Source organism: Fundulus heteroclitus, chromosome 15 (genome assembly GCF_011125445.2).
Source record: "Fundulus heteroclitus isolate FHET01 chromosome 15, MU-UCD_Fhet_4.1, whole genome shotgun sequence".
Taxonomy (NCBI): Eukaryota; Metazoa; Chordata; class Actinopteri; order Cyprinodontiformes; family Fundulidae; genus Fundulus; species Fundulus heteroclitus.
This window is the reverse complement of record NC_046375.1, coordinates 10,908,017-10,935,535: the sequence shown is the minus strand read 5'-3', so window position 1 is coordinate 10,935,535 and position 27,519 is coordinate 10,908,017. Positions and strand designations below refer to the sequence as shown.

General features: G+C 42.0%; 1 protein-coding gene across 2 annotated transcripts in view; it reads left to right on the top strand.

The window, feature by feature from the left end:
• akap12b (A kinase (PRKA) anchor protein 12b) overlaps positions 1–27,151 on the top strand; it is a 57,098-nt gene extending 29,947 nt beyond the window's left edge. Inside the window, exons 1-3 of one of the 2 annotated variants that reach the window (XM_036147370.1) lie at positions 15,892–16,136; positions 19,374–23,483; positions 25,128–27,151. In XM_036147370.1, the coding sequence (XP_036003263.1) occupies positions 16,112–16,136; positions 19,374–23,479 (4,131 nt within the window). In that variant the 5' untranslated portion in view covers positions 15,892–16,111 and the 3' untranslated portion in view covers positions 23,480–23,483; positions 25,128–27,151. Of the gene's footprint in view, positions 1–15,891; positions 16,137–19,373; positions 23,484–25,127 lie in introns of those variants that run through there. The other variant, XM_036147369.1, reaches the window with a different exon arrangement.
• The last annotated feature ends 368 nt before the right edge of the window (positions 27,152–27,519 follow it).

Sequence of the window (27,519 nt, the reverse complement as noted above, 5' to 3'; positions counted from 1 at the left end):
TCCTGCTGCGCATGGCTATCTTTAAAGCTCCATTTGTTTATTTTGTTTTCCATTTCTGTCCTGTCTCCCTCGGTCTGGGAGGGCTGCTGGGGTGTGTATGGCTTCCCTAAATATTTAGCAGGCCTTGACCCGGGCCCCGAACAAAGCAACCTGTGCACTTCATAATCTGCTCTGGCCCAAGGGAAGGAGTAACCTTATACAACTTAAAACACAGAGATATGTCACATACCGCGTTGTCAAATAACGTATTTATTAAGCTTTTTAATTAAGTGATTCTGTCCATTCATGGAGTAACCCAATAGCCTCTTCAGAACAGAGATACAAAGACAAGTGGGGAGTAGCTCTGCTGCTTCTCTGGCCTTGTACTGCTGGTAAATCAGAAGGTGTAAAACACAAAAGAGAGGAAGGATGCACATATACTAAAACCAGGAAGGCTTAGATCATGTGCATGCATAACGTTTTTTTTATTATCTTAATGAATATTGTAACATTTGGAACTAGCTAAACTCCAAATTTATAGAAAATGTAACAGAAACTTTAATACTTAGAGATATTGTTGTTTTTGAAAAATGTGCAAGCTATGTTTTAAAATCAAGAAATGAAAAAAAGGGTCTGGAGACATAGGCTCTCGGTGGTGGTGCCACTCTTTGCTCCCCTGTTTCTAGGACGTTATGTTCTCTCTTTACTAAATTTTTCCACCTTGGGAATATTGCCTGCTTTGCCAACCAATATTTTCTATAATCCACTTGTTGTCTGTAAGGAAACTGACTGATGATCAGAATTTCTTTCAGAATGTTGGCATATTTCATGATAGCCAAAACTGTTATATACGGAAAGTGTTAGAAATAACCTTCAGAAAATACAATCCACTTTAATTACAAGCAAATTTGTAATACTTTTTTTTTTTTAGCTTTTTTTTATTTGTACTATTTTCTATACAATTTGAAACCAAGAAGACAGATTAGTAATCGTTGAAGTATAATATATCTGAAATGATTTCTTTACAGCTACAAAGTGAAGGTAAGTTGGGACAAAATAGTTATGGCTGTGCATGAAATGGCAAAGGGATGAATTGACCCATAGCCTTCAGGAATAACAATACAGCTGCTTATAAGAAACCCTCATGAGGCTTTCAGGAGTAAATGTAGAGGGATTTTCTGCTAAAGACAGTGTGGTTGACAGGCATTTAAAAAATGTTGAACTGTTGTGACAAAACAATTTCAAATTCATAAATATAAGAGGGTAACTGGTTAAAAAAACAATGTTTATACTATGTTATAACTTTATCCAACAACTCATGTTTTTGGATAAAACCCTGTTTAGAGTAAATGTATTTATACTGTAAATCAGATTTGTAACCCTATGAGGGTACAAAATTGATTAAGGTGGATGAAAGAATGGGTTAAATAAGGACTGTTCTCTGGGAATTTGTCTCATTACATCTCACAGTTGCAGTTGTCAAACAAAAGAACCAAGAATAAAATAAGGAACTCATATGAAAACTGTTTGGTCTTTACTTTTACTTTTTTTTTTTCTCCTGTCTTCCATCCAATAAACCAAGGATAAAATATAAGGAGCCAAAAAAAAAAAAAGGAAGAAAAGAAAACACAAGAAGTCATGAAAGGCCTTCAAGGCCACAGATTGAAGGAATGCAGGGGAGCGAAAGGAAAGGAGATACACAATAGGCAAGGAGGAAAGATAGAGGACTGAAAAATATGGAGTGCTCTCCCGTCCCACCACCGCTCTCTTGTTCTGCCTGATAAAGACAACAGCTCATAGTGGGAGACAGGAAGAGGAGAGGAATCTGTCTGATAACAGCAAAAAAACAACAAAAGACAGGCTTCACATCAAAAGGCTGACATAAATGCAAACACAAAGCCGTAATCTGCTCTCTATCAGGTATACCAGGCAGGGTGTTTACAGTTTAGGGGACCAGCCATGACGTAAAACTCCACTCACCAAAAGCAGAATCCCAACAAACGGGTTTAAAAGCCGGATTGACTAACTCTGAGCTCCTTTAAAGGTATCTGTGTGCGCTTCAAGTTTACAGCGCCTTGCAGATGGGCTCATACCCCTTGAAAGACATTTTGTGATGTTACATCCACAAACTTCAAAAAGTACTGGACTTTATTACATACCAACGGCAAGTGGCCCAAATGTTTCCATGTCATAAGTAGCTTGTGCATTTGTATTCAGCCCCCCTGATTCAGTACAGCTGCAGGTCTTTTGGAGTATCTCGCTACCAGCTTTGCACATCTAGAGACATCTAGAGACATCTTTGCACATCTCCATCCGATCCGACTCAGTCGGGATCGGATGGAGAACTTTTTTGCACATTCGTTTTCAAGTCTTGTCACAGATTCTTTTTAACACCTTTTAGGCCTGTTTACACTACACTTTTTTAACCGAGCCGAGACCAGTCCGAGCTTGGTAACCGAGATAACTCTTGTGTGTAAACGGTCAGCAGACTGAACCAAACCGCGCTAAACATAACCGGACCGCGTTAAATGCGGACCAGTTCCCTAGTAGGACTCGGCCTGTTTTTTTTTTATCCCGGTTACCTGATAACGAAGAGCGCATGAGCAGACCGCGTCATCCCCTTACAGTCAGCTGACTGTCCGCGGGTTTTCCGGCGTGTCTGGCTGCACGTCCCGATTCACACTCCATTCAGACAAATTTCAGACATTCATAATAATACTAGCTTCCTTACCGTGCCACACGGTTTCCAGAGATGATTCTGCTTAGCAGTGTGATGAACCTCAGTGTCTGTTGTTGTTTCCTGCGTCTGTAAATCCTTATTAGACGTTTGTTTGTCTTATCCACGCCCCAAAAGCCGACTCTGTCTAACCATAACATCCTGAATGTTACGGGTGCCGCCATTTTTATCTGCTCTGTCCCGCCTTCAATTCCAGAGAGCGGTAGTACCGCAGATCGCCACTAGGAGGCGAGGAGCAACCAAGGAACCGGGATAACCAAGATAACTCTTGTGTGTAAACGGACGTTTTTATCCAGGTTAACTGATCCAAGCTCGGACTGGTCTCGGCATGGCTCGGTTTTTAAGTGTAGTGTAAACGGGCCTATATATGGATGTGCTTTGATCTAAACCACTTCATTGTAACTAAAGTCCCATTTACACTAAGCTTAGGTTCCTCGCCTCCTAGTGGTGATCTACGGTACTACTGCTCTCTAGGATTGAAGGAGGGAATCATGCAAATAAAAATTCCGGCGCCCGTAACATTCAGGAAGTTATGTTTGGTTATAATTGTGATATTTCGTTGTTTGCGTAGAGTCAGGCGAAGAAGGCAACCTTTGGTAAATTTACTTGACAGAGTCGGCTTTTGGGACGTGGATAAGACAAACGAACGTCTAATCAGGGCTTACAGACGCGGGAAACAACGACAGACGTTGAGGTTCATCACACTGCTAAGCAGAATCATCTCTGGAAACCGTGTGGCACGGTAAGGAAGCTAGTATTATTATGAATGTCTAAAATTCCTGACTGCAAGGAGATGACGCGGTCTGCTCATGCGCTCTTTGTTATCAGAGAACCGAGCCAGGGAAAAACCGGGCCGAGCCCACCCATCAAACTGGTCTAGATTTAGCGCGGTTCGGTTGTGTCTGGCACGGTGCAGTTCCATTTACACTCGATCGTTATCTCGGTTACCGAGCTCGGACCGTTCTCGGCATCCAAGGAGAAAACCTGTTAGAGGTGGCACAAGCCATGAGACTGGGGCAAAGGCTCACCATCAAGCAAGACAGTGGCCAGGAACAGGCACTCTTAAGCCCCATATAAGGCCCATTTACACTACACTTTTTTAACCGAGCCGAGCCGAGACCAGTCCGAGCTTGGATCAGTTAACCAAGCCAAGACGACCGTTTACACACCACGCTATCCCGGGTTCCTTGGTTGCTCCTCGCCTCCTAGTGACGATCTGCGGTACTACTGCTCTCTGGGATTGATCACACTGCTAAGCAGAATCATCTCTGGAAATCGTGTGGCACGGTAAGGAAGCTAGTATTATTATGAATGTCTGAAATTTGTCTGAATGGAGTGTGAATCGGGACGTGCAGCCAGACACGCCAGAAAACCCGCGGACAGTCAGCTGACTGTAAGGGGATGACGCAGTCTGCTCATGCGCTCTTCGTTATCAGAAAACCGGGATAAAAAAAAACAGGCCGAGTCCTACTAGGGAACTGGTCTGCATTTAGCGCAGTCCGGATATGTTTAGCGCGGTCCAGTTCAGTCTGCTGACCATTTACACACAAAAGTTATCTCGGTTACCGAGTTCGGACTGGTCTCGGCTCGGTTAAAAAAGTGTAGTGTAAACGAGCCTTATATGGGGCTTAAGAGTGGCTGTTCCTGGCCACTGTCTTGCTTGATGGTGAGCCTTTGCCCTAGTCTCATGGCTTGTGTCACCTCTAACAGGTTTTCTCCTTGGATCACTCTGTATTAAGCGCCATCCGTCTTCCTATTATGAGGAATTTCCTTGTTCTTGTGGAAGAGAAAGCAATCCTGCAGCATGATGCCACCACCATCTTGTATCACCATGGGGAGGGTGTGTTTAGGGGTGATGTGCAGTGTTTGGCCACACAAACCACAGTTCTTCCACAGTTTGCTGCGTACCCTACTTGTCCCTACTGCAAATGGGGTTTTGTATAGCTTTCTTTTAACAACTACATTTTTTTTTCGCTTCAAATTAAACAAGGTGATGTTTGTATTTGTAATGTCACAAAATATAATGATGTTAAATAGGTGTACATTTTCTTGGCAGTATACATTTAAGAGAATGAGCAAAAACACAGTTTTGAGAAATGTTGCTAAAACAAATGTTTTCTTTCATAACTTTCATTTTAACTTAAGACGGCGGATGTTTATAGACTGAACGCACTTCACAGAGAGAGGCTACTCAACACAGATTGGAAGTGCATAAATACTGGATGCAGAATTTTGACCAGGCACTTTGAAAAGATAAATGCACACTGAGAGCAAAATCCAGGAGAGGCAAAAATAGAAGAGGAAAAAAAAAAGACTTATAAATGATGCAGCTACATATTACGTCACTACAAGAGCTCCAGTTGTGCAAGCTAAGTAAAAAATGTATAATACAACACCATCTGCAAATTGAAACCACTTTTTCTCTTTTTTTTTTTTTTTTTGTTGCCTCGTCCAATCGAATTTCACTGGTAACAATTAGAGCTCAGTGTCGATGTTGACTTCGAGTATGTGTGTTACCATCTCCCTTCAGGTTGCTGGTTTTTAGCAGGGCGTGGGTGTACGCAGCTGCAGCTGCAGTGGGGACCCAAAGCATGACATCAGAGATGATGTCATTCGCTGTCAAGAGTGCTGACCCACTCTGCAGGATGGATCGCAGATTTGAAAAAAAAAACAACACAAATTACGATTCTGGACCGCTCCACTGGAAGATAATGCTGATTCTGTTGGTGTTTTCACAGAGGATTGTGTTAATTTGCAATAAAACTGGGCATGACTCTCAGGGAAAATCTAGAGGAAATAAATGGGTGTGGCTCACCATGTTAAATTCATTATCTTGCATCAGCCCAGGTGTTGCATATTACCAACATAGCTGGCATTTTAAAACACTGCAGCCTTTAATTATGCATTTAAAACATTTATATTTGACCGGCTGAAGGCTTTTTTGGTAAACTTGCAAAGAGGGTATTAACACATTTCTGAATTAGTTATTGACAGATAATTTGCCGAAAATATTTTTTAAAAGGCATTGTTTTCTGTGTAGCAAATCAACATTTTTTTTACCTTTTATTCACATTTTTGCCCAAAATAATAATTAAATTGAGAAACTATTAGGTGAGCATGTTGTTTTCTGACACAAAAATCTAATGCATTGGATTTGAGGAGATAGTTAGAGACAGACCTCATCATCACCAGGCTACAATTACCCAGTTGAGCCAGTTTATCTCTTAGCAAATTTAAAGCAACAACAGAGTGCTGCAAAAAGCTTAAAATCACCAGTGACTCAATTAGCAGATATAAGCTGAATCAAAACAATGAAACGTAACCAGATAAACTAACCAAATAAATAAATTAAATTACCATCACAACTAGTCTTAGTAAAAGTATAGAAAGAAAGTCTGTCCAAATGAAACTAAAATCCAATTAATAAAAGGTATTTAAAGGGGACATAAGATAATTGAGTAATTAAGTTAGAAACTAAGAGAGCTCAACAACAGCTGGTTTGTGGACTTCATGCCTTTGCTGGAGAGTAAAGTTGCAAAAGTTCAGTTGGGTGAGGTTGTGCTATATGATTAAGTTTCAACTGGATCCTGAAAGGAACAGGAAGCACGTGTAGATATTCCAACACAATTTCGGGTGCATTTTGTAAAGATTTAGATAGATAAATACAAAAAAAGCTATTCATATTGTTTAAGCTATTCAGACACGGGCTTTCTGGTGTGATATGGATTGTTATCTTGCTGCTTGGCAAACTTTTACAGGATTTTCCGATAGAGCAGGGGTGTCAAACTCATTTTGGTTTAGGGGCCGCATACAACTTAATCTGATCTCAAGAGGGCCACACGAGTAAACTCATTGCAAGATTAAATAGAGCTAATAAAAGTGGACTTGTTGATTTTTATATTAAATTAATTTCACATTTACACAATATACTATGAATAACCTCGTTTTTTTTAAGAAAAGTATGTGCAATTTCAACAATGCTTTGATGATTGTACAATGTGGAAAAACATTTATTCACATTTTTTGGAACTTAAAAACACTGTCCTGCATGACAAAATACATCAAAAAGATAAAAATTAAGAAATGATTTAAAATCAATTTTCCACATCTGAAGCTCAGTGCTACCATCTGCTGATTAAAACACAGCGCCCCTCGTGGACAATATAGGAACTGCATATTTTCAATGAAACGAAGTACATGTTTTTTTTCAATAATTGTTTTATCATTCTCTTCCTTTTATCTCATCTTTCTTTCACCTTTTCTTTTGTTCTTCTTGTTCTTCCTTTTCTCTCCTACTTTCCCATTGTAGTGTCCATATCATTTGAGATATTCCCCGCATGAATCATAATAAAACTATTCACATTCATAAATCAAGCGGAGCACTATGGCAAAAGCCGTACTGCTCCACTTGTGAAAGTCAAATCTGATGAGCTCTTTTTGGCATTAAGACAACAATTCTTATTGCCACATTGCCAGTCAGGACACTGGGGGGGGGGGGGGGGGGGGATTAAATTGTTTGGCGGGCCGTATGTTTGACACCCCTGCGATAGAGTAACTGGATGGACATCTTCCAAAAAGTTCTCATTTTGGTTCGTCAGTCCACAGAAAATTTTCCTTAAAGTCTTTGGTAAATATGAGACGGGCCTTTGGGTTATTTTTGGTCACCTGTGGATTTTCACCCTACAACTCTCCCATGGAGGCCATTTTGCGCATTGTGAAAATGTGAAATGTGAAAGTTTCTCTGCTTTAATTGTTGCTCTGGGTTCCTTCTGACCTCCTGCAGTAGTTGTTGATGCACTTTTGGATTAATTTTGGTAGGCCGACTAAAATCAGCTTTTCAGGGAACACGCCAGTGAACCAGAAGCATGATCTAAAAGCATGGAACAAATAAAGGTTATTTACATCTGAAGTTTTACACATTTTCTGACAATCAGAGGCAGACCTATTTAGATTTTGATGTGTTATAAATAAAAAAAACGTGTGCATCCATCTTATGGGTGGATATGATTTAGTTTTAACTCTGACTGATTTCAAAGCTCCTCTGGGGCCTCTGCATGGTTATGTTGCCAAAATGTTCATCATGCCTGTGGAAGGGACCTCTCCCTTCACTTAATCTCTGTCTGATCTCAGCATATGAGGCTTCGAGTTTATAACACAATCCAGCCGCTGGATTGCTCCTCTTGGATTTCTGCCTACATTGCTGTTGCATTCCAGCCTGCAACACTCATTTACAATCAGGGTTTAGATGCTCTGCGTTCTGGATCTGGTTGTACTGTCTATCCCCGCGGGAGGGAATAGTTTGTCTGTGAGTTGTGACGTAGGTGTTCTCTGATGATGATCCATTAACTAGACGTGAAATGTCTAAATTACTTGTCTCTTCAGGAAAAGGAAGAGACGCAGCAGGAAAGCATCAGAAGCCTTGAAAGCCTTGCAGTCTCAAGATGTTTGCTCTCCAGGCAATGGTTCAGTTATGTCTATAAGAACGGCTAGTTTAGTGCTGTTAAGGACACACCCACAGTAGGACACATTAAGTACATACGTAAGTAACAATTAGAAACTTTGGTCCTCTAAGCTGATTGGACAGGAATGTTTATCTAAACCCAGCTCGAGTAGTCTGTTTTACAGGAAGCTTGTTCGACATCTAAAACACTCTGACTGGTCAGGTCTTTGATAGATTATTACTAAACAAGAATTCTTTTAAACACATTCATCAATTTATGAAACCGTTATTCTATTATAAAAAGACATAAAAAAAGAGTATTTTATGCTTTCTGGCATCAGGGCAACCTTTGAAAGAATTGTGGTTTGAAAGAAGTATGGAAGATGCATTATCTAGATGGATCACGTCTATAGTAAATTTTGTTTTACCGTGTAATGATTGCATTTTTTTTCCAAAAACACAGCTATGATTTGTGAAACCTGTTTGTAAAATCAAAAAATGTGATTCCTCGCTTCTTGCAAGAAAATAGTTAAGTTAACCAAATTTTTTTTGGCAAAGCTGAGTTAAATTTTGCTTCCCATGCCCTGGCCTTTTTAGTACCAGATGCAAAAAATGCTTTATATAGAACCTCTATGACAGCATGAAGTAGACTAAAAGAAAAACACATCACACCGCAATCTAAATAAAGTCAACAACAGAGAAGAAACAGTCAGTTTTGGAAAGGGTTGCAAACTCATTTGCATGGCTACATCCACACCGAGCCAAATAGTGTATCTGTACAGAAAAGTTTGAGTTTATAGATGACACCGCGTCAAGCTGGAGGTGCCATAATAGGTGTTGTAATACCTATTCCACGCCAGTGGGTGGCGCAGTTACATTACTACAGTCGTAAACAATCAGGCGAGACAAAAGAGGCATTTATGTGGACTGGCAACAAGGGGTCCACACAACGCAGTAGAGCAGCAAAATGTGTATTTATAGTGTAAAATCCACAATAAATGGAACAGTGTCTGAAATGCTACTTCGAAGTCTGCCATTGTTTGTTTGTCTTAGCGCGCGTGTGTTAAGGGAGAGGCAAGGTCTACGTTGGCTCGCATGCACAAACGTGCCAATGTGTTAGCCAGTTATGAAGATAGGGGTGTCCAGACGGAGCCGTCGTGGGGGGCGGCTTTAGACTTTCCTACTCTGGGACAGTTTGTCAGTTTCACGGCCGTCACAAAAAAAAACATCCAAAGCACAGCAGGCCTCACTGTAATCAGTAGAAGTCGGTGCTCATGATTCAACAATAAGAAAGAGATCGGGCATTCTTAGGGGATTTCCCTGGTGGAAACCACTGCTGACCAAAAAGGACACAACGGCGGTTCTCACATTGGCCGAAAAACTGAGTCCATTGAAATTTGCAGTAAAATGAATGCAGGATTTCAGAAAAAAAAACACCATACTGACAGCCAAACATGGTGGCTGCAACAGTTTGGGGTTGTTTTACTTCTTCAAGACCTGGATGACTTGCTATAACTGAGCATTGTTTAAATTCTTCTCCGACCATATATCCTCAATGTGTGGAGGAGCTTGTCCTGGCAGACCGCCACTGATCTCATCACTTTTACCGGGGAAAACTTTGCTGGATCACATTATGAGAAAATGAAAGCTGTGGACCAGTGGACACATGTATCCAGCTCAATGAAAACACAAAAGTTTTCATGCCAAATCAAATAAATTATAAATGATTGAATTATCCAGCCAAGCATTATTCATCGGTCTTAGAGTTTGAAAACTACAGTATTAAAGTAAAATTCCCACCAAGACGGTCCAACCTTCCCCGCCGCCCCTGCTCAGGACCTGCTCGTCACCTCAGGCACTCCTCTCATCTTTCCGGCATCAGGGAACCTAATCTCTATCCTTAACTCCTAACCTCCCCCAGGCATATGGAGGATTTTAGAGAATGGACCAAGAATGTTGCTGACCCCTCCCTTTTCCCCTTCATTACAAGTACTGTGGTCACTGTGACACTCCAAGTTAGATATCATTTTTTTTTACCTCACCAACAATGCTTAAAACCTGTTGTGAAGGGTGTCAAGAAATTAGCAAATGTTTCCACTGGACACGAGATGAACTGTTTCTTTTTATTGGCCCGTTTATGGATAGATTAGATTCAAACAGTTAGGATTGGATAAACATTTGAACATTAGTTTTGTTCAAGTGCAAATCCTAAATAATGTTGATCTAATAGCCTGTAATCATCCTGTTCGTGCACTCATATGTAAATATTAAGGTCTTGCAGGGACTCTTTACCATTTATACTTAAAGGTAAGATGATGCCCAACAACAACTGGACGGCTATATTGCTGATGCAGATATCTCAAGAATGCAAAAAAAAAAAAAAAATGGTGGATGTCTGTAGCAGAGAAGTTCTTGGAGAACATGTTTCACTGAAATAGCTGCTGGACTAAATTTAAAGCTTTTTTTTATTTTTAGTTTACTTGGGGATACTTTGTCTTACTTTTGTTTTTGATATATTTGTGTGCCGGTTGCGTGTTGAAGCAGTAGATTATCGTTTCTGTTGTTTCTGTTTTACCTGAAAAATAAACAAACCTAAGGCACCACAACCGTACGTGGTTATCTGAGCACGCTAAACCGCGTAATGTCCGTTCCCTGAATGAAACTGTGCGCTGTGCATGACGGTAACACTGGGAAATGAGCGGGAGGAAGAGGAAGCGGTGATGTCAAGAGCTCATTGCATTTCCTGTCCGACATTTTTCATCCATCGCTCTAGCCCTCTTATCCTTCTGCTGCCCTCCAGAAGCAGAAGGATAAGAGGATAGAAGTGCTGGAAAGACAAAAAAGAAAGCGGAGAAGGAGGATTGAAGAGGATTAAAGTTGGGGAATAAATGAAGAGGACAAGACACAGAAGAAAGGAGAGTTACTCAGTGAAACAAATCTCTCTGATGTCAGTCAGTCTCCCTCGCCCTGCTTCCATTTCCTCCAATTATTTCAACATCATCTTGTCCCATTCTTGGAAGTGTAAGAGGCGGTGTCTCCGAAGCTGTCCGGTGATGTCATTCACTCTCATGCAGGCCTCAAAAAAGCCCCTCCACCCATTACCCCAACCCCACACCCCCCCTCCTGCCTGAGCACTCAAGACCCCACCTCAAACATTCCTGAATTCAGGCACGTTTTCTGATTTAAGATATGCAAGGCGTCAACCACCAAAAACTCAGCTTTGTTTTGTTGGAGTTTAGTTACAAAATGTGCTGTTTGGGTGGAAGGATTCCTTTAATCAGAGCAGCATTTTTCTGCTAAAAGACAAAGAAGTAATGCCTCCCTTGACACCAAGTTCTCTGCTTGTTTTTTCTCTCGTAAAAGTTTTTTCTTTTGACAATTTTGGTCCTGATTGTTTAAAACTTTTTTTTTCTTTTACACACTTTAACACAGATTTACATATATTTTCCAGAAACTGATTCTCACTATTTAATAAACGACAGACCTGTCAGATACTTTCGAAAAGCTATAAAATAAAGGAAAGGCTTAAGCCAGTACCGGGCCGAGGGCGACGCCTGCACTGCAAAAACGGATCCAAAAAGAAGTAAAATGTTCTTAAAGTTAGTGTATTTGTCCTTGATTTGAGCAGGTAAATAAGATGATCTGCCAGTGGAATAAGATTTTTGCACTTAAAATAAGAACAATATATATCCATTGGCAGATAGTCTTATTTACCTGCTCAAATCAAGGACAAATACACTAACTTTAAGAACATTTTACTTCTTTTTAGATCCGTTTTTGCAGTGTGCTTTTCACCTTCTCTAAAAGTAGCTCAAACATGATCATAATTTTTCCTAAATACCTCAAAGGAAGCTTTAATGTTTTTAAAACAAGTTACTGATATCAGTTTTACAGCACTTTAAACACAGAAGATGCCATTTAAAGGTCTCTTCTGGAAAACTGCTTCAGGACATACAGTAGTTCTTGTTCCTCCACAGAGCTAAATTTTGGAGCGGTGGAATCAGAAAGAACCAAGGCTAAGTTAGCACTAGCATCATGTTAGCACTGAAACTGGTGTGGTGGAAGGGCCCTTTTGAGGCAGAAACAATATAAATGTTTTATGTTGCTAATAATAGCTAGCTTCTCACTGAAAACAGGTTATACTGCTGTTTTCCCAACTTGCAACTAGAAAATGGTCAAGTGGGGTTTGATGTTATCCCCAGATCCAAGTTCCAACTTCAGAGCTAAATACAACAAAGCATAATCAGCTACCAGCGCTTGTTTAAAGTCTTTCGCTTTAGTTTACAGTTGGGAGTTCTTGAAATATTCACAAGAACTCCCAGTGATGAGCTACCAGCATCACACCTTGAGGATCATGGCTCTAGTGACCAAATGAACAAAACAAGTTCTTTCATTGTTAATTGCTAAATAAAGTTAGTTTTAGCAGTCTACATGCATAGAGAGTTGCCTTGTAATGAGAGGTCTGTTATGTTTAAAGGAGTTGTTTGATTACTGAAACAAAAAAAAGAAAGAAAAGTGGACAATAACTAAGGGTAAAATTGGGTTAAAAAGAGTTTTCCGATTTGGGTTTAGTTAGATCTCATGCAACATTATTCATACCTTTTGAAACCTTTAGGTTATTAAAGCTGGTGTAAGATGGTATGACCAAAACTGAACCCCTTTTTTTTTAATCCTAGATGGATATGTTGTAGCGGAAAACAGAAACTGCACCTCGCCCTGAACACGCCCTCCCCACAGTGAAACGTGGTGGGTGGGGGGATAACACTGTGGGGGTCCTTTTCTTCAGCATTGCGGAAGCTTTATGGCAAATCCCATTTCTTATTGTCGTTGCAATGTGACAAAATGCAAACAAATTCAAACGGTATGAATGTATTTACAAGGCACTGTACATGTAGTGCATTCATATTTAAGTAACATTAATATTTAGCAGATGTGCCTTGATTTACCTCACCAACAATATGCGGAATGAGGCCACAAGCAGATACACCCAAGAGAGGATTTATTGTCTGCTTTCTTGATAGCAAGCAAATATCTTGTTCCTCCATAAATCATCTGTCTGTATTGTCTGCAGTTTGCCTTTGCGCAGGGGCCGTCTAAATAAAAATGTGTCAGTGTGTGTGGAAGTCCAGGAATGCGACTGATGTGGGTGAGTCACTTGAAGGAAGCTTGGAGGGAAAAGGGAAACGCTGGTAGGTCTTACTCCATAAATTCCCATCAGCCTGACTCACCGTCCACTCAGCATAATGTACCGCTGTAGTGGCCATTATGTAGCAGAGTACAGATAGTGACATACCCATCAGATGAGTCACGGCCATGACAGAAAGTCCCACCAATGTGGATGAATAAGATTAAAGAAGTCCTGTAGGTTCTGACTTGGACCTCGCTGCTGTTTGCTAATCCTTTGTTGGAATAAAATGATATTCCTATGACCGAGTACATGTAACTTAGTTACCAAGGCTGGGGTGGGGGGGTGGGGGGAGCACGCTTCACACAGCAGCATTTCAAGGGTCTCCTGCATAATGTTATAAACACTAATTTTGTTATCCACTGAAATTTTCTCTCCAATATAACCCGTTATTAGATTTGCAACTTCCTCCCCTCAATTCAACGCACACAAACATCCACATATTTTTTTTATTTTTTTTTTATCTCGCTCTTGCCTGCTCAGATGGGACAGTTGGCAAGAAATCTTTGCAGGACAGACAAACAGATTTAACGAATTGCACATGATGAAGCGCCGAAGTTACAGACAGGCTTGCAACCGGCAAAGTCACACAACTCTCAGGGCACCCTCTTCGCTTAGAGGGGGGAGGGGGGGGGCTTTCAGACCTCTCAAACTACTCAATTGCTGCCGTTATCACTCGATTGGGAGCTCTCGGCAAGGAATTCACACATTCCTGCAGGACAATGTAGAAGTGTGACAGATCTGATTATGCTGGTATTTACCTGAGGAATTATCTGCATTCCTTCTGGTCTCTTTTCCCCCCGCAGACAAAAGCTAAACGTGTCTGCGTTGGAGCAATTGAGAGGGGCTCTATTAACATTCACTCAACGGGGGTCGTGTAGGGACTTGGCGGCACTCCCAGTTCATGATTTGGGTTTGTGATGTGAACGATCATGTTCAAGGACGAGATTCGCTGTTTTATATTAGTCGTTAGAAAGTGAAAGAAAGCCATCTGGGAGATTAGTGTTCATATGAAGTGCTGAAGTTGGCTCTGGGTTACCTCAATCAGCATTTCTACTTGACTTTTGACATGAGCTATGAAACACTAGTCTGTACGCCTCCTTCTAAAGGAAAGACAAAGAGAAATTGAGTATTAAGGACTACTTTTTTTTCCTTTTTTGAAAAGAATTAAGGTCAACATGCTTGTAATTCCCAAACCCTTCAAAAAAAACAAAACAAACAAAAAAAAAAAAACAGCACCCGTAAAGTTTTTCTGAACCTAAAAGTGTTGGAGACGTGAGGCTTAAACGGATCGGTCCACGTATTGAAACTAAACGAGAGAGAAGTAAATAACAGCCTTAAAATGATTCACACTATGCCACCAATGGTGATGCATGGTGGCGGCAGCATCATGCTGTGGCGTTGCAGTGAATTCCTGTCTTGGGTAATTAGAATCAGACTCAGCTTTAATGGCCAAGGTTGTGCACACAAACCGTACAGATATCTTAAGTGTAAAAACAGATTCAGTAAGAATATACGTTCTAACGAGGCTTGATTGTCGGATTAAAAGTATGTAACACTTTAAGCAGCCATTCAACATAGTTTATTGGTCTGATGTAATGTTCTAATCTTAAATGGTGTGTGTTTATTAGCTGCACCTGGCAAATCATCTTAATTGACAGAAATGGAGGTTGTAAAACATCCATCCATGTGTAATTATTCTACATAATATGTTTCACCTAATGAATCAAGTTACTGAAATACATTGACTTTTCAATTACATTAAAAAAGTTTTGAACGGATCTGTATATACACTTGGTGAGAAATAAAAAAAATAGATTTTTTTTTAAATGCATGTATGCATGCAGTGTTTTTTCCAACATTAACCACCTGGTAGAAGAAAAGACTTGAGTCTGGGGTTGAGGTTCACCTTCCAGCAGTAATACAACTATAAACCTACAACCAGAGATTCAGTGTACTATTTTAAATAATAGCATCTTCATGTGTTACAAATGGCCCAGTCAAAGTCCAGACATAAATCAACAGAGAATCTAAAGTAAGACTTTAAAAAATACATTTATGGAGGCTTTTCATCCAACCTGACTGAGGTCGAGCCATTTTACAAACAAGAATAAGTAAATTCCAGTCTGTAAATGTGCAAAGCTGGTAGAGGCACACCCCCAAAATACTTGCAATTGTAAGCAAAAGACGGTTATATATTGCTGACGCAGAGGGCTGAAATACAAAATTCAGGCCACACTTTTCAGATCTTTATTTGTACAAAATATCTTTTGTTCACATTATTCACACTTTGAATAATGTGTTTGAAAGGCTACTTAATGAAAAGTCACATGACCATCGTTGGTGGACGATGAGGTCTGAGGGAGCGGATAAGAGAGGAGGATGGAGGGTGTGTGTGTGTGTGTGTGTGGGTGTGTGTGTGTGGGTGTGCGTGTGCGTGGGGGTGTTCATTCAGAACAGCTGAAGAAAGGCAAGGGGAGGTGGGAAGAAAAAGGGGAGGCAGGGGTGGTCCCATCCATGACATGTGTGTCAGCCCGTTGAAATGTGTGTGGAGACCTCTGGTTACTTCATTCTGCTGACTGACTGAGGAGCGCTGGAAGTGAGAAGAAACAGCTCAAGCCCTCAGAGGAACACACAGCTTTACAAAGTGTGTAGAGAAGTGAAGGGAGACCGTAGACCGCTGAGGCTTACTTGTACATTTTTTTAATTAATTAATTTTATTTGTTGCATCTTTTTCTGGGTTGGCAGTTTTTTTTTCTGGCTACTCCCAATGCTTGGAACAATTACTTTAACAGGTAAGAACAGTTTTCTCATGCCCAAAATCGCTTTTATATGAACCTATTTGTCATAAATCTGCAATTTGAATGTAACAGGAACTCATTTAAGTGTGTTTTCCTTGTATAAGTGAGTACTGCCAAAAACATTGTTGTATTGAGGGTGTGGTTTTTTTTTTTTGCTTCGTGGTTTGTGGATGTTCTGGCGTGGATGAATGATTTCAGTTCTGGGAAGGTTTGCCTTCACTGCTGCAGAGCATCACGATGTAAAACATCCATTTTACTTTGCCTTGCAAACATATTTTCTAGGGATTTTCTCAAAAAAGTAATGAACCTTGAACATGGTTCAAACTTTTTAGTCAAAAGTGTCCATCAAAACTGCAAGAGAGCCTTGATTTTTAAATTAGAAATTTTTTGTACAGTCCCACATCTGAGCCAACACACTGTATCCCATCATGTGAGGTGTTTTATTAGATTAGTCCGACTCTAACTCCCAGAGGGGGAGGGGGGGGGGGGGGGGGATTTACTCACGGAGGATGTGTAGGGACAGAGAGACAAGGATGTCTGGGATTGATTGTGTGCCAAAACAGACCCTGTTTCCCAGTTTTCCCTAGTTTAACTCAGCGGGGTTTGTTTAAGCCTAGCAGGATTGCATAATAAAAAATGAGAAATTGACTGATTTAGCACAATGTTGTATTATCTGAGCGGGTAATAACTGCTGGTATCCTCCCCCTCTGCCCAGAGATGCCCTGACCACACCTTTGAGATGTTTGTGTGTGTGTTTTGGGAGGGGGGTGTTGAGTATCGTCTCCGTTGGGGGAGGGTGATGGGGTCCTGTTGCCCTGGTTTTAACTGACTGCTTTTGTTTTAAAACTCCAGGTCCAGACTACAGTATTTGCATAGATTTGTATACAGTCTCTGAGTCTCGCGTCCCGCCCTCACAGATAAAGAGGCGACCCCAAACCGGTCCGGCCACAGCCCCAGCTGAAACCGGATCTGACCTGAGTAACTTTACAACAATCCCCTTTCAGTGCGCAGCTCTGATATTTAATACGAAATCTCACCCTCACGCGTGCGACCCTGTCTCCAGCCGAGACGAGCATCCCAAATATGAGGATGAAGCGTCAGAAATGCTACACCTTCATCCCTGCAGTCAACATCTGTACCCAGCTTAGCTTTAAATTGGGCCTCCTCCTCCCCCCCTCCTTCAAATATTTACACTGCGAGGACGTTTGACGGTTGGTTGAGCAGGAAGGCGGAGATCAAAAAGATGGAGAAGATGCCAGTAGTCCGTTAAATCAGCGTGGCTCCGGTTTTATTGACCTTGTAGATACACAAGAGAAGCGCCTTGCCAGGTTTTCCTACAGTGTGTCCCCCTCCCACTCTTTCACAAACACATCTTTAATAACCCTCTCTGTTCTGGGACCTAATTGAAAGCAGCTCAGAGGGAGCTGGTGTGTAATGTATGAACTTAGATTAGATTCATGGGTTTTTCTGGCGCTGATTCCGGACAATCTGTGCGGCGTAACATTGATGTGACGAATAAATAACCTAAAGATCACGTACACGTGAGAGAAAAAAAGCTACAAAAGCTTTGTTGTCATTATTTGATCACCCAAATCCTTTTCCATTTACTACTTTAGCAACCTTGCCAAACTCAACAATTTAAACTTGAGCTGCAGCCCGGTTTGATAACAAAAAGGTTGACCAGCCTTCTTCCTTTATTTTCCTGGGGCCAGGGAGGGCTTGGAGGCTATTGTGTTTTTGTATGCTTGTGTCTGGTTTGGGAAGGGGGGGTGGGTCCCCATCCATCCTGCTGCGGTGGAATTTGGGTCAAGGGGATTGGGACTTTATTTTAAGGAGGGGTACTGAAGGGGAGGTCTTGCTTTGTTTGATTTCAATAGGACATGGGCAGAGGCAAGAAACAGTTTAAATAAAGCAAACAAACATTCTTGAAATCTCTTGCTATTTAAAGTCAAACTGCATGCGGCGCATCTTAAAATAATTTTCTTAAAGTTGGGTTTGCTGCATAATTTACATTCCTCTCATTTCAAATCTGCGCAGAAGAGACGGGCGTGTCCTCCATTACTGGTTTCGTCTTCATTTTAGTGGATAAAGGAAGAGGGAAATGCTGAAATACCACGTTAAGAAAAAGGAATAACCAAAACCTTTCTTATAATCTCCCATCAAGCAAACATTTTCTGCACCTGAGAGCTAAAATATTCTTGGAACGCAGTTTATTGCTATAATTCAGAAAAAGCGACGTAGGCCAATGCCAATGTGCAGTTTCACATTTTTGTGTGGACGGGCAACATCTAAATTATAGAGTGTTACTAACCAGACAAGTTCTTTTTTTTTTTTTTTTTATAAATTAAATGACCAAGAGCTGACGTCAAGCACTTTAAAAGTAATTATTTTTTATTTTATTTTATATAATTTTTGGATAAATTCTTTAAAGAAAAAAATACGTTAAGTGGCAGATTATTTCCCACGGTGTGCTTGGTTGAAACAGCAGCTAAATTGCTCTGCGTGTAATCCTGTAACCTGATTCCTTGAGCATAAATCATTGTGGGATTTTTTTAGAGACCCCAGGGATTTTAGATGTGAAATTTCCCAGACTGCAGTAAGATCTGAGAAAGGCTCCGACAGGCCGTCGTTCCCTGTCGGCAAACGCCCACATTTGTCAAAACACTGACAGACTGACATGTTGAATGTGTGGTTTACATCTGCTATCTCAGCCATTATTGCAACATTTGCCCAACATGTGTTTAACTGCGGAGGAATGCCTAGAGTGAGATAAGTGTCTCTCTGTCTGGACTCTAAAAGCACCACAATGTAGCCCAAACACATTTTAAAGTGGCATAGTAAAAACTGCATTAGTGTGCGTTAGCGTACCAATTCAAATGTATATGTGCATTATTTATCTCCACCATATCCTTTTTCGCTTTTGTGTATATACAAACAACTATTTGAAGTTACATTTTCCAGTACATCAACAGGGGGGGTCAGGATCTTAACAAATACCTTTTTATATAAAGCTTTATATGAAATATGGAGCAAATTATTCTGGCTCTGCAAGTGATTTGATTTCCTCATCATTAGGAGAAGGTTACAGATGATAGTTTTATATGGACATCATGGGGATTTCATTAGGGGATCTTTCTACAGCACAACAGCGCACACAGAGTCAAGTGATGAACTAAATAGAGAAATTTGATCAATGTCTTACAGAAAGCTCTTTCTTTTCTTGCCTTTCAGTCGGCCAGCCAGATGGTGTGTCGCTGGCCCAGAAGGAAGAGGCTCCGGAGAGCACAGCAACCACCCCGGTCGAAGGGACCCCTCATGTAAACGGCGAGAAAATGGACAAGGAGTCGCCCAGCGCAAATGATATTTCCGCTGTTGAAGAGAAGGTAGCGGAGGAGAAGACGGACGATGCGGGAGAGGTCGGCTTCAAGAAGATTTTCACCATCGTGGGCTTGAAATTCACGCTCAAGAAGGACAAAAGCGACGAGACGGACCCGGTGACGCTTCTGACGGTAAAAGATAAAGAGGAAGAGGATGCCAGCTTGGCCGAAGAGCCTGCGAAGGACAAGGAGGCTTCTCCCGCTGAAGAGAAAACCCCAACAGATGAAAATAAGGCCCAGACAGAAGCATCGACCCCAGATGGAGATGCAACTAAAGACACAGAGAAAGATGAATCCACTGACGCTCAGCCTGATGGCGCCGCTGCCGAGGCTGCTAGTGAAGAAACCAAGGAGGAAACAGCTGAGAAAGAAGCAGAAACCGCGCCTCCGCCCAAGGAGACAGGTATGTCCCCCTTCAGAAAGCTCTTCTTCGTGGGACTCTTCTCAAACTTGAGAAAGAAATCCAGCATCAAGAAGACAAAAGAAGAGGAGGAAAAGGAGGCTGCTGAGAAAGAGGAAACTGCTAAAACAGAAGAAGCCACTGCTGAGGAAAAGGAGGTCAAAGATGAAGCAGAGCAGGTAACAAAGGATGAGACTACTGTGTCAGAGGAGGAAACCAAAGATGGGAATGTTGTAACAGAGCAGGAAACTAAAGAGGAGACGCAAGAGACCCCTGTGGAGGGGAAGGCTGAGCCAGAGACCAAGGAAGAAGGACCGATCACACAAGAGGAGGCAAAATCAGACACTACCCCAGAGGCAACAACTCCCACCGAAACAACTACTGATCAGAGCAAAGAAGACCAAAGGGCTGAATCAAGTGTCGAAGAGAAGGTTCCAGCTGAGGTGAGTGCTGAGGCTGAACTACAGTCATCACAGGAGAAGTCAAAACCCCATGGAAGCCCTCTGAAGAAGCTCTTTACTGGGGCTGGCCTAAAGAAACTCTCAACTAAAAGACAAAAGAGCAAGAAAGAGCCCGAGTCAAAGCTCACCGAATCCGGGGAGCAAGCTGCAGATCATCCTCAGTCTTCTGCTGAGTCTGAAGAGGCGGGCAAAGCAGACAGCAGGCCCTCGTCTCCAGAGGCATCGGGGGAACATGTGGTTGCCGCAGACGCAAATCAACTCGAGTCCAGCCAAGAAGTTGAAGGGGAAGTTTCCTCTGATGGGGAGAAGAAAAAGGATAGTGTCATTGCCTCCTTTAGAAAGCTAGTAACACCCAAGAAGTATGCTAAAAGGTCTTCTGACAGTGAAGATGAAGGCACAAATGACAAACCAGCTAAGTCTGCCACACTGTCCTCGTCTGAGAGTGCTACACTGGCAGAAAAGAGTGTTGAGGAGGAGGAGAAAAAGGAAGACAAGGCCTCTGAGGAAGAGCCAAAAACCGAAAACACTGAGAAGCTGACCTGTAGCACCGAGGAGACCAAGAAGAAAATGGACACCTCTGTTTCCTGGGAGGCTCTGATGTGTATCGGGGGACCCAAAAAGAGGACCAGGAAGACCTCTGACTCTGATGATGAAACCAAAGCAGAAGAGGAGATAACAGGAGCAGCAGCAGGAGAAGAAGATTCAAAGGAAGAGGGCAAAAATGAAGAGGCTACTGCTGCTTCCCAAAATCCTGAAAGTGAAGAAGTAACTCCTGCGCCTGCGCCTGAGCCTGTTCCCACCCCACCTGTGAGAGAGTCTCCATGGAGCACACTGAAACGCTTGGTTATGTCAAAGAATAAGCCAAAAAGTGAGGAGAAGCCAGACGGACCCGCTGACCAAGCCCAGCAAGACGCTGAGACACAAAAAGAAGAGTCTTCTTTCTCTTTAAGGAAACTCTTCCCCGGACGCAAGAAGAAGGTGCCAGAAAAACAAGCGTCCACCGACCAGGGTGAGGAGGACTCTGAAACCCCAGCTGTTGTTCCTCTCTCTGAGTATGACGAACAGGTTGAAGCAGCGCAGGAAACTCCAAAAGAAGCAGATACGGTGCAGAGTAAAGTGTCTGCTGAGGACAGATCACCATCATGGATTCCAGCCAGCGTCGAAGATACAGCAGATCACCATGATCAGCTGAGTGATATCCCAGAGGAGGCGGAAAATGCGGCCACGCCTAAATCCGTTGACACTGACATTGCAGAGGATGAAACAGATGACCAAGTTGTTCCTCCTAAAGGCTCAGGTCGCATGGGACGTAGACTGTCCACCGCTGAGGTGAAGCCCATTACGCCAGCTCCAGCTGCAGCAACCTCCCCTGTCCCTCAGGGACCCAGGCAGCACAGCGCAGAAGAGGTCATTGGTGCTATTGAGGCTCAAATCACGGCACTCCCCACCCAGACATCTGTGACTCTAGAAGATGTTCCACTGGAAAAAGCTTCTGCAACAAGTGAGTCTGAGCCTGAAACAGAAAACGCCAAGCCCATAACCGTAGCTATCCTGGAGCCTCATCCACAAGGTGAGGCGATAGCTCTTTGTACCGGTCTTGAAACCAAGGAGATTGCTGCAGTTGATGTGGAGCAGCCAGTGGAGCCTACGTTAGAAGGCACGGGCCTTCTAGGTGATGCTACTAACGTCGAGACAGTTGTGGAGGAGAAGTCATTAGAACCACAAGAAGCTGTTGCGTCAGAAGATCCTGTGCTCCAGGCTCACGTTAACAAAGTACAAACTCTGGCTCTTGAGCCTGCTGCTGACAAATTATCCAGTGAGATTGCAGAAATTGAAGTTGCCAGTGAAAGCTATGAGCCTCAGATTGAGAAGGTTGGAGCTGTCAGCACCGAGAACATGGAGGTCATTCAGCCGACAACGCAGACCGAGAACTCTCCCAAAACTGTTGTGGTCAACGCCATAGAGCCACTTCCTGAAGCAGCTGTCTGCATCCAGAGTGTCGAAGTCTCTGAGGTAACCGTAGAGTCCAAGGAGGGAGCAACGGATGTAGAAGAGGGGACCCCAACTAATATAGAGGGGGCTGAAACTGCTGTCCCTGCTGTTGTGCCAAGAGATGAATCTGCTGTTATCACCGAGACAGTGGTTCTTGTCGCTCCAAACGCAATTTCAGGCAATGCCAAATCAGTTGCTACTGAACAAACTAAAGAAGCGGCCAATGAAGAGGCCCATAAGGCCAGTGAGATTGAGACCCAGAGCGCTGTCATTGCAGAGGCCGTCATCAAGGACGCTGTAGATAAAGTTTTAGAAGATGGACCAGAATCCAAAAAGCCAACAGCAACCATCCCAACACCAGTTCAGGCAACAGCGACAACAGAGAGTGAGGTAGGCATCGCAGCTGACCAAGTTGTCATCACTGACACCCCTATTCCTGACATCTGTGAGAGACCAATCCATAAAGCACCTCAACCCTTATGTGTTGCCATGGAGGTCATCGAGCCAGTCCCAATCGAGGTCACAGAAAACATCAAAGAGGATGACAACGAGGAGGAGAAACCCAAAAGCAATTTAAAGAAAGCCGTGGAGGTGCAAGTAAGTGAAGATGCTGTCGTTGAGGAAGAAGTAACAGAGATCAAAGGGGAGGACGGTGAGGAGAAAAAAAGCAAAAATGAGCAGGAGGGAGCAGTGAAAGAAACCTCTGAGAATGGAAACAAGTTGGAGGCCCCATCAGAGGAGAAGAAGGAAAAGGAGGTCGAGATCCACATGCCAACACATGTAGTCCTGCAATCGGCTGAAGAGGTTGAAGAGCAGCCCGTGGCAGTAGAAACCGTGGCGATGCTTGACGGCAACAGCTCAAACACCAGCGTGACAGCTGAGAATCCCTCCAGACAAAACAAACTCCCTGAGCTGACAGAGGAGCCTCAGGAGACCCCTTGTGCCCAGGCTGCTGCTGCCAGTCAATGTACGGACGCAGGCGAAAGCCAGCCGGAGCAAAAACCATCAGCAAAGTGTGTGGAGGTGATGGCGCAAGTGATCGAGGTGATCGAGGAGGCTGTGAAGGAGATTGAGCCTGTATCCAAAGAGATCACAACAGCCTCATGAGCAGGTAAGACTTGTCTTAGAGCATACAGTATATCTACTTATCATGAAAGGAAATCCGTTTACTAAACGATGTCGGGAAAAAAACAGGATTCCTTTGTTGGCCTATCAAATGGGTTTCTCATAGTGGTTTTCTTTTTAACATCAATGGGTTGTACTTTTATTAGAGAGCAGGGAGGGGATTTGCACACCAACCAGATGAAAAAGCTTTTGTCCAGGCTCTGAGTAACCAGGGTACCTTTGATATCAAAGCAGGAATGCCACCATTGACCCCCGTCTTTGTAGGCCCGGGTCCTAAAGGGAAGCGGTGTGTGTGAGGGGCAGATGAACTTGTGCTGAAAGGCTGATTATGATTCCCCCTGCTCCCTCCTCCTGTTTTTCTTACATCTCCAGCTCAGTGTGGAGTCAAGAAACCATGTTGAAGTCAGCATTTGTAAGATTTGATTACAGAGCTTCAAAGAACAGCTGTTGTTTAGCTTACTTGGGTTTTGACTACTTTAGCTCTTATACAACTAGGATAGCGAATGTTTTAATTTGCAGTAATTCAGTAGAGACAGTGACTGACGTTAGCTGATATGACCAATGAATCCAGGTGTAGTTTACTCTCATAGTTATTATGCAGCCATGCTGGTTTACTGCTGAGGCCTGGCTTAAGAGAGAAATGTAGATTAGCTGCAGTCAAACATTTAAAAAGCAGCCATCTTTTTTTTAAACCTACTGGTACTGTAGTATTTTTTCTTAAATGAAAGTAGACGTTTTCAGTACCATTAGATAACATTGTTGTTGATTTTTGAAGTGACCGTGATCTTGCAAAAGGTCCTGCAGTAATCATTTTATAACTCTTTTGGTATGAACCCAGATTACGCTAGTTGAAGCTAGCATAATCGGCTAATGGCTAATCCACAAGGAGCCTGAGACCAAAGCAGACTTCTATCGTCCTAAAATAACTCCAACCTCTAAAATATTACAGTAGTTTATGTGGAAACTATTTTCTGTAACATTAAACCATTGCCAAGTCCATACTGTGCGCTAATTTTCAAAGAAGCAGAGGATTATTTACATGAAAAATTAAGCTAGGAGGCTGTTTGGCACCAACCACTTTACAGTGTGAAACGCCCATGGAGGGCGCCGGACATGTAAAACATTTCTGCTTTGCATGAGTAAGGTAATGTAAAAATGTATAAAATGACTAACTGGAAGTTTTGCAACATTTTAATGCTAAAATGCATTATATGTTCTGTTTTCAGTACAGATTTCCCACAGGAAAATTACTGGTGGTACGCCGCCTCCTTATTCCATTTCCTGTGTAAAAGAGTTTTGTGTTTTGCCGTAAACAACAGCCCACTATAAATGCAACAAGGCATTAAAGGTCCATAAAAGGATGTTGGCACAAATCGCTTTCATATTATTCAGAGGCAAAAGTTCCCTTTAGTCTCGGCTCCTCAGATAAACCGTTATCCTCAGCAACCAACTAATCTGGAGTTATATTTAAGAAGAATCGCTTCAAACAAAAGTGAAAGGGAAACCATATGTATAACATTGATCTCTTTTTTTTTTTCCTTGCTTTTTGCATATTGAAAAAAAAAAAAGAGAGAATTCCCCTCTACAGGTTATCTTGTCCTACATTAATCTTTTTCTGTCTCCTCCACAGCTGAGGATGCAGCACCGTTTGCCTGGGAGACACACGTGTCAGGACCAGGAAGCATGAGAGAGGAAGATAAAATGAGAGAGGATGCTCTGTGGTGACACAAACCGACTGAATCTCGCCCCAATCCCAGAGAGACTGAGACACCTCCTCCACTCTCCCATCCCACCTGTCCTCTGACTCTCCCCCCGCTGCCCTGTCACGGAGCCTTGATGGCCCTCTATCGCATCCTCACCCACCTTAACACACATTTGTGCATGTCCCATCCGTCAGAAGCATCATGTTTGGCCTGTTATCACACCCGTGTACCCTCAGTGACTTTTCATTGCCCTTGCTGCAACCTGGTGGAGTGGAAGTGCGCGCATGTGTGTGTTCGGGAGTGTGTGAATTTTTACGTGTATAGTAACAAGACTGAGGTGGTGTGAGAAGGTGAAAAGATGAGTGATTATTATCATGTATATTGTATTTATATCTTGATTATTCATTCGCACCCTATTTCTTTTATTTTTTACTTTAAATTTGTCCTTTTGTTTATTGTAAGGATGTCCTGCAACAGATTTTTTTGTTTTAAACTTGACGCGGAGACAGCTTAAACTTTCTCGTACAATGAGTATGAGCTATTTAGAATTTGGATTTAAATAAAAAGAGATTGCATATAAGACAATTATTTCAAGGGTTTGTAGGTAAATATAACTCAGTCATGGTACAAGTGTTATTTCACAGGCAAGAGGAGCAGAGATTGCAGCAACAACTACCAGAAATGCACCACGAGCTTGTATTGATCACGTGTGCTTCACTCTGCTTCCCCACTTAATATTTCATGAGATTCATGTAGATAAAACAATTTTCACTGCCTGATATACTGTGAAAAGACATTGTCACACATTGTTTAATGTGATAATAAAACACTATGACAACACTTTAAGCTTATAATGTGGCAGAAGTATTTGCTGTGTTACAAAGAAAATATACGTGCCAGTTTTTAAAGACACTGGTTAGACAAGCGTTCAAGAAAAACACAAAGCATATCATGTTTATTGTGTGTGTGGTCTATTTTTGATCCACTGTTTCGTCACCTTCTTTGAATCTCTGCATTTGCTGATGAATTCTTTACACCTTTTAAATCCCCCCCGGTGCATTAGGGGTCACGTTGATGGTAAGTTGGTCCTGCACAACTTTGGGTTCTTCCCCAAGCGTTATAGCTCAGGTTGATTAAAAGCTGGCACCGACCGGGGAGGGAGGACACGGCGAGCTAGGGAGGATTTAAACTTCATGGTACCAGAAATAAATACAAAAGCAAATTTTTTCCCATTAATCTGAAAGCCAAATCGAGTTAGGATTAATCAAGGAGCTATGGCGTTTTCCATCTATCACAGGACTAGGACACCAGATGTATCCAATTAGCTTCCCAAAGTTTCCACAGGGCTACTTTGATACAGACATCGGGTCTTCGTTGCAAAGGGAATCTTCAAGAAAAGTCCAGTAACTACAGCTGTAGCTCTTACCACCAAAGCGGTTTATTTTCAGTTAACTTTAGAAGAATGGCACCAAGCGAGTCACAAAGAGGTGCTTTTATAAGCAGTTAAATTTAGGTTTTAGTGGTTTATATCAGCTGGCAGTGGAAAAAAGACTCACATTTCTTTCAGCTTTAAGTTAAGGGTGTGGACATTTGACACAAAGGTGCCCACTCTTGAGCCTTTTAAAGATCAATATTTGCTTCAGTATAAAAATAAATGATTAGAGAAAGCTATAGGGAACTAAAGATAAGCATCTAGAGCCCGTCACCCACCTTAAGCCCTCCCTTCTGTTTGTAACCCATAATAACTGTGATCCCAATAACATTTGTACAGATTGTATACCTCCTGTATGTACTTAAATAATATTGTTATAATATTAACAAATAACCTGCAGCCATTTAGCTAAAGTTTCATGTAGCATGGTCATAAATGTCTTTTATATTTTCCAAGCTGTTAATAGTGAGGATTCAGAAACTTGTCTATATTTCATTCAATAAAGTTAGAGAAAATGTGTGTGGATTCTCTTGCTTCTTGAATCACTTGTAGTTTGCAATTCTGTAATTCTGCAGCAGCGAAGACAAGACAATGGTTTCCTATGTAAAGACGTGTTTTTATTCTTTCATGGCCAAAAAAGTTTCAAGCAGATAAAATTACATTCCTGAGAACACAGATCCGTCACAGTAGATGTCAAATGGGCACCAGGAAAGAGGTTTGCGTTGCATACCCTCTATAATGGTCCCAAAGTATTTTATTTAATGGCCGACAGCCGACAGTGAGGTCAAACTTCTCAACTTCCTGAGATGCCTGGCTGTTTAGAAAAAGCTTGAGCGCAGACATTCATTTTAAAAATGAGAGGGAAGAATTTCCAACTATGTGTGCAT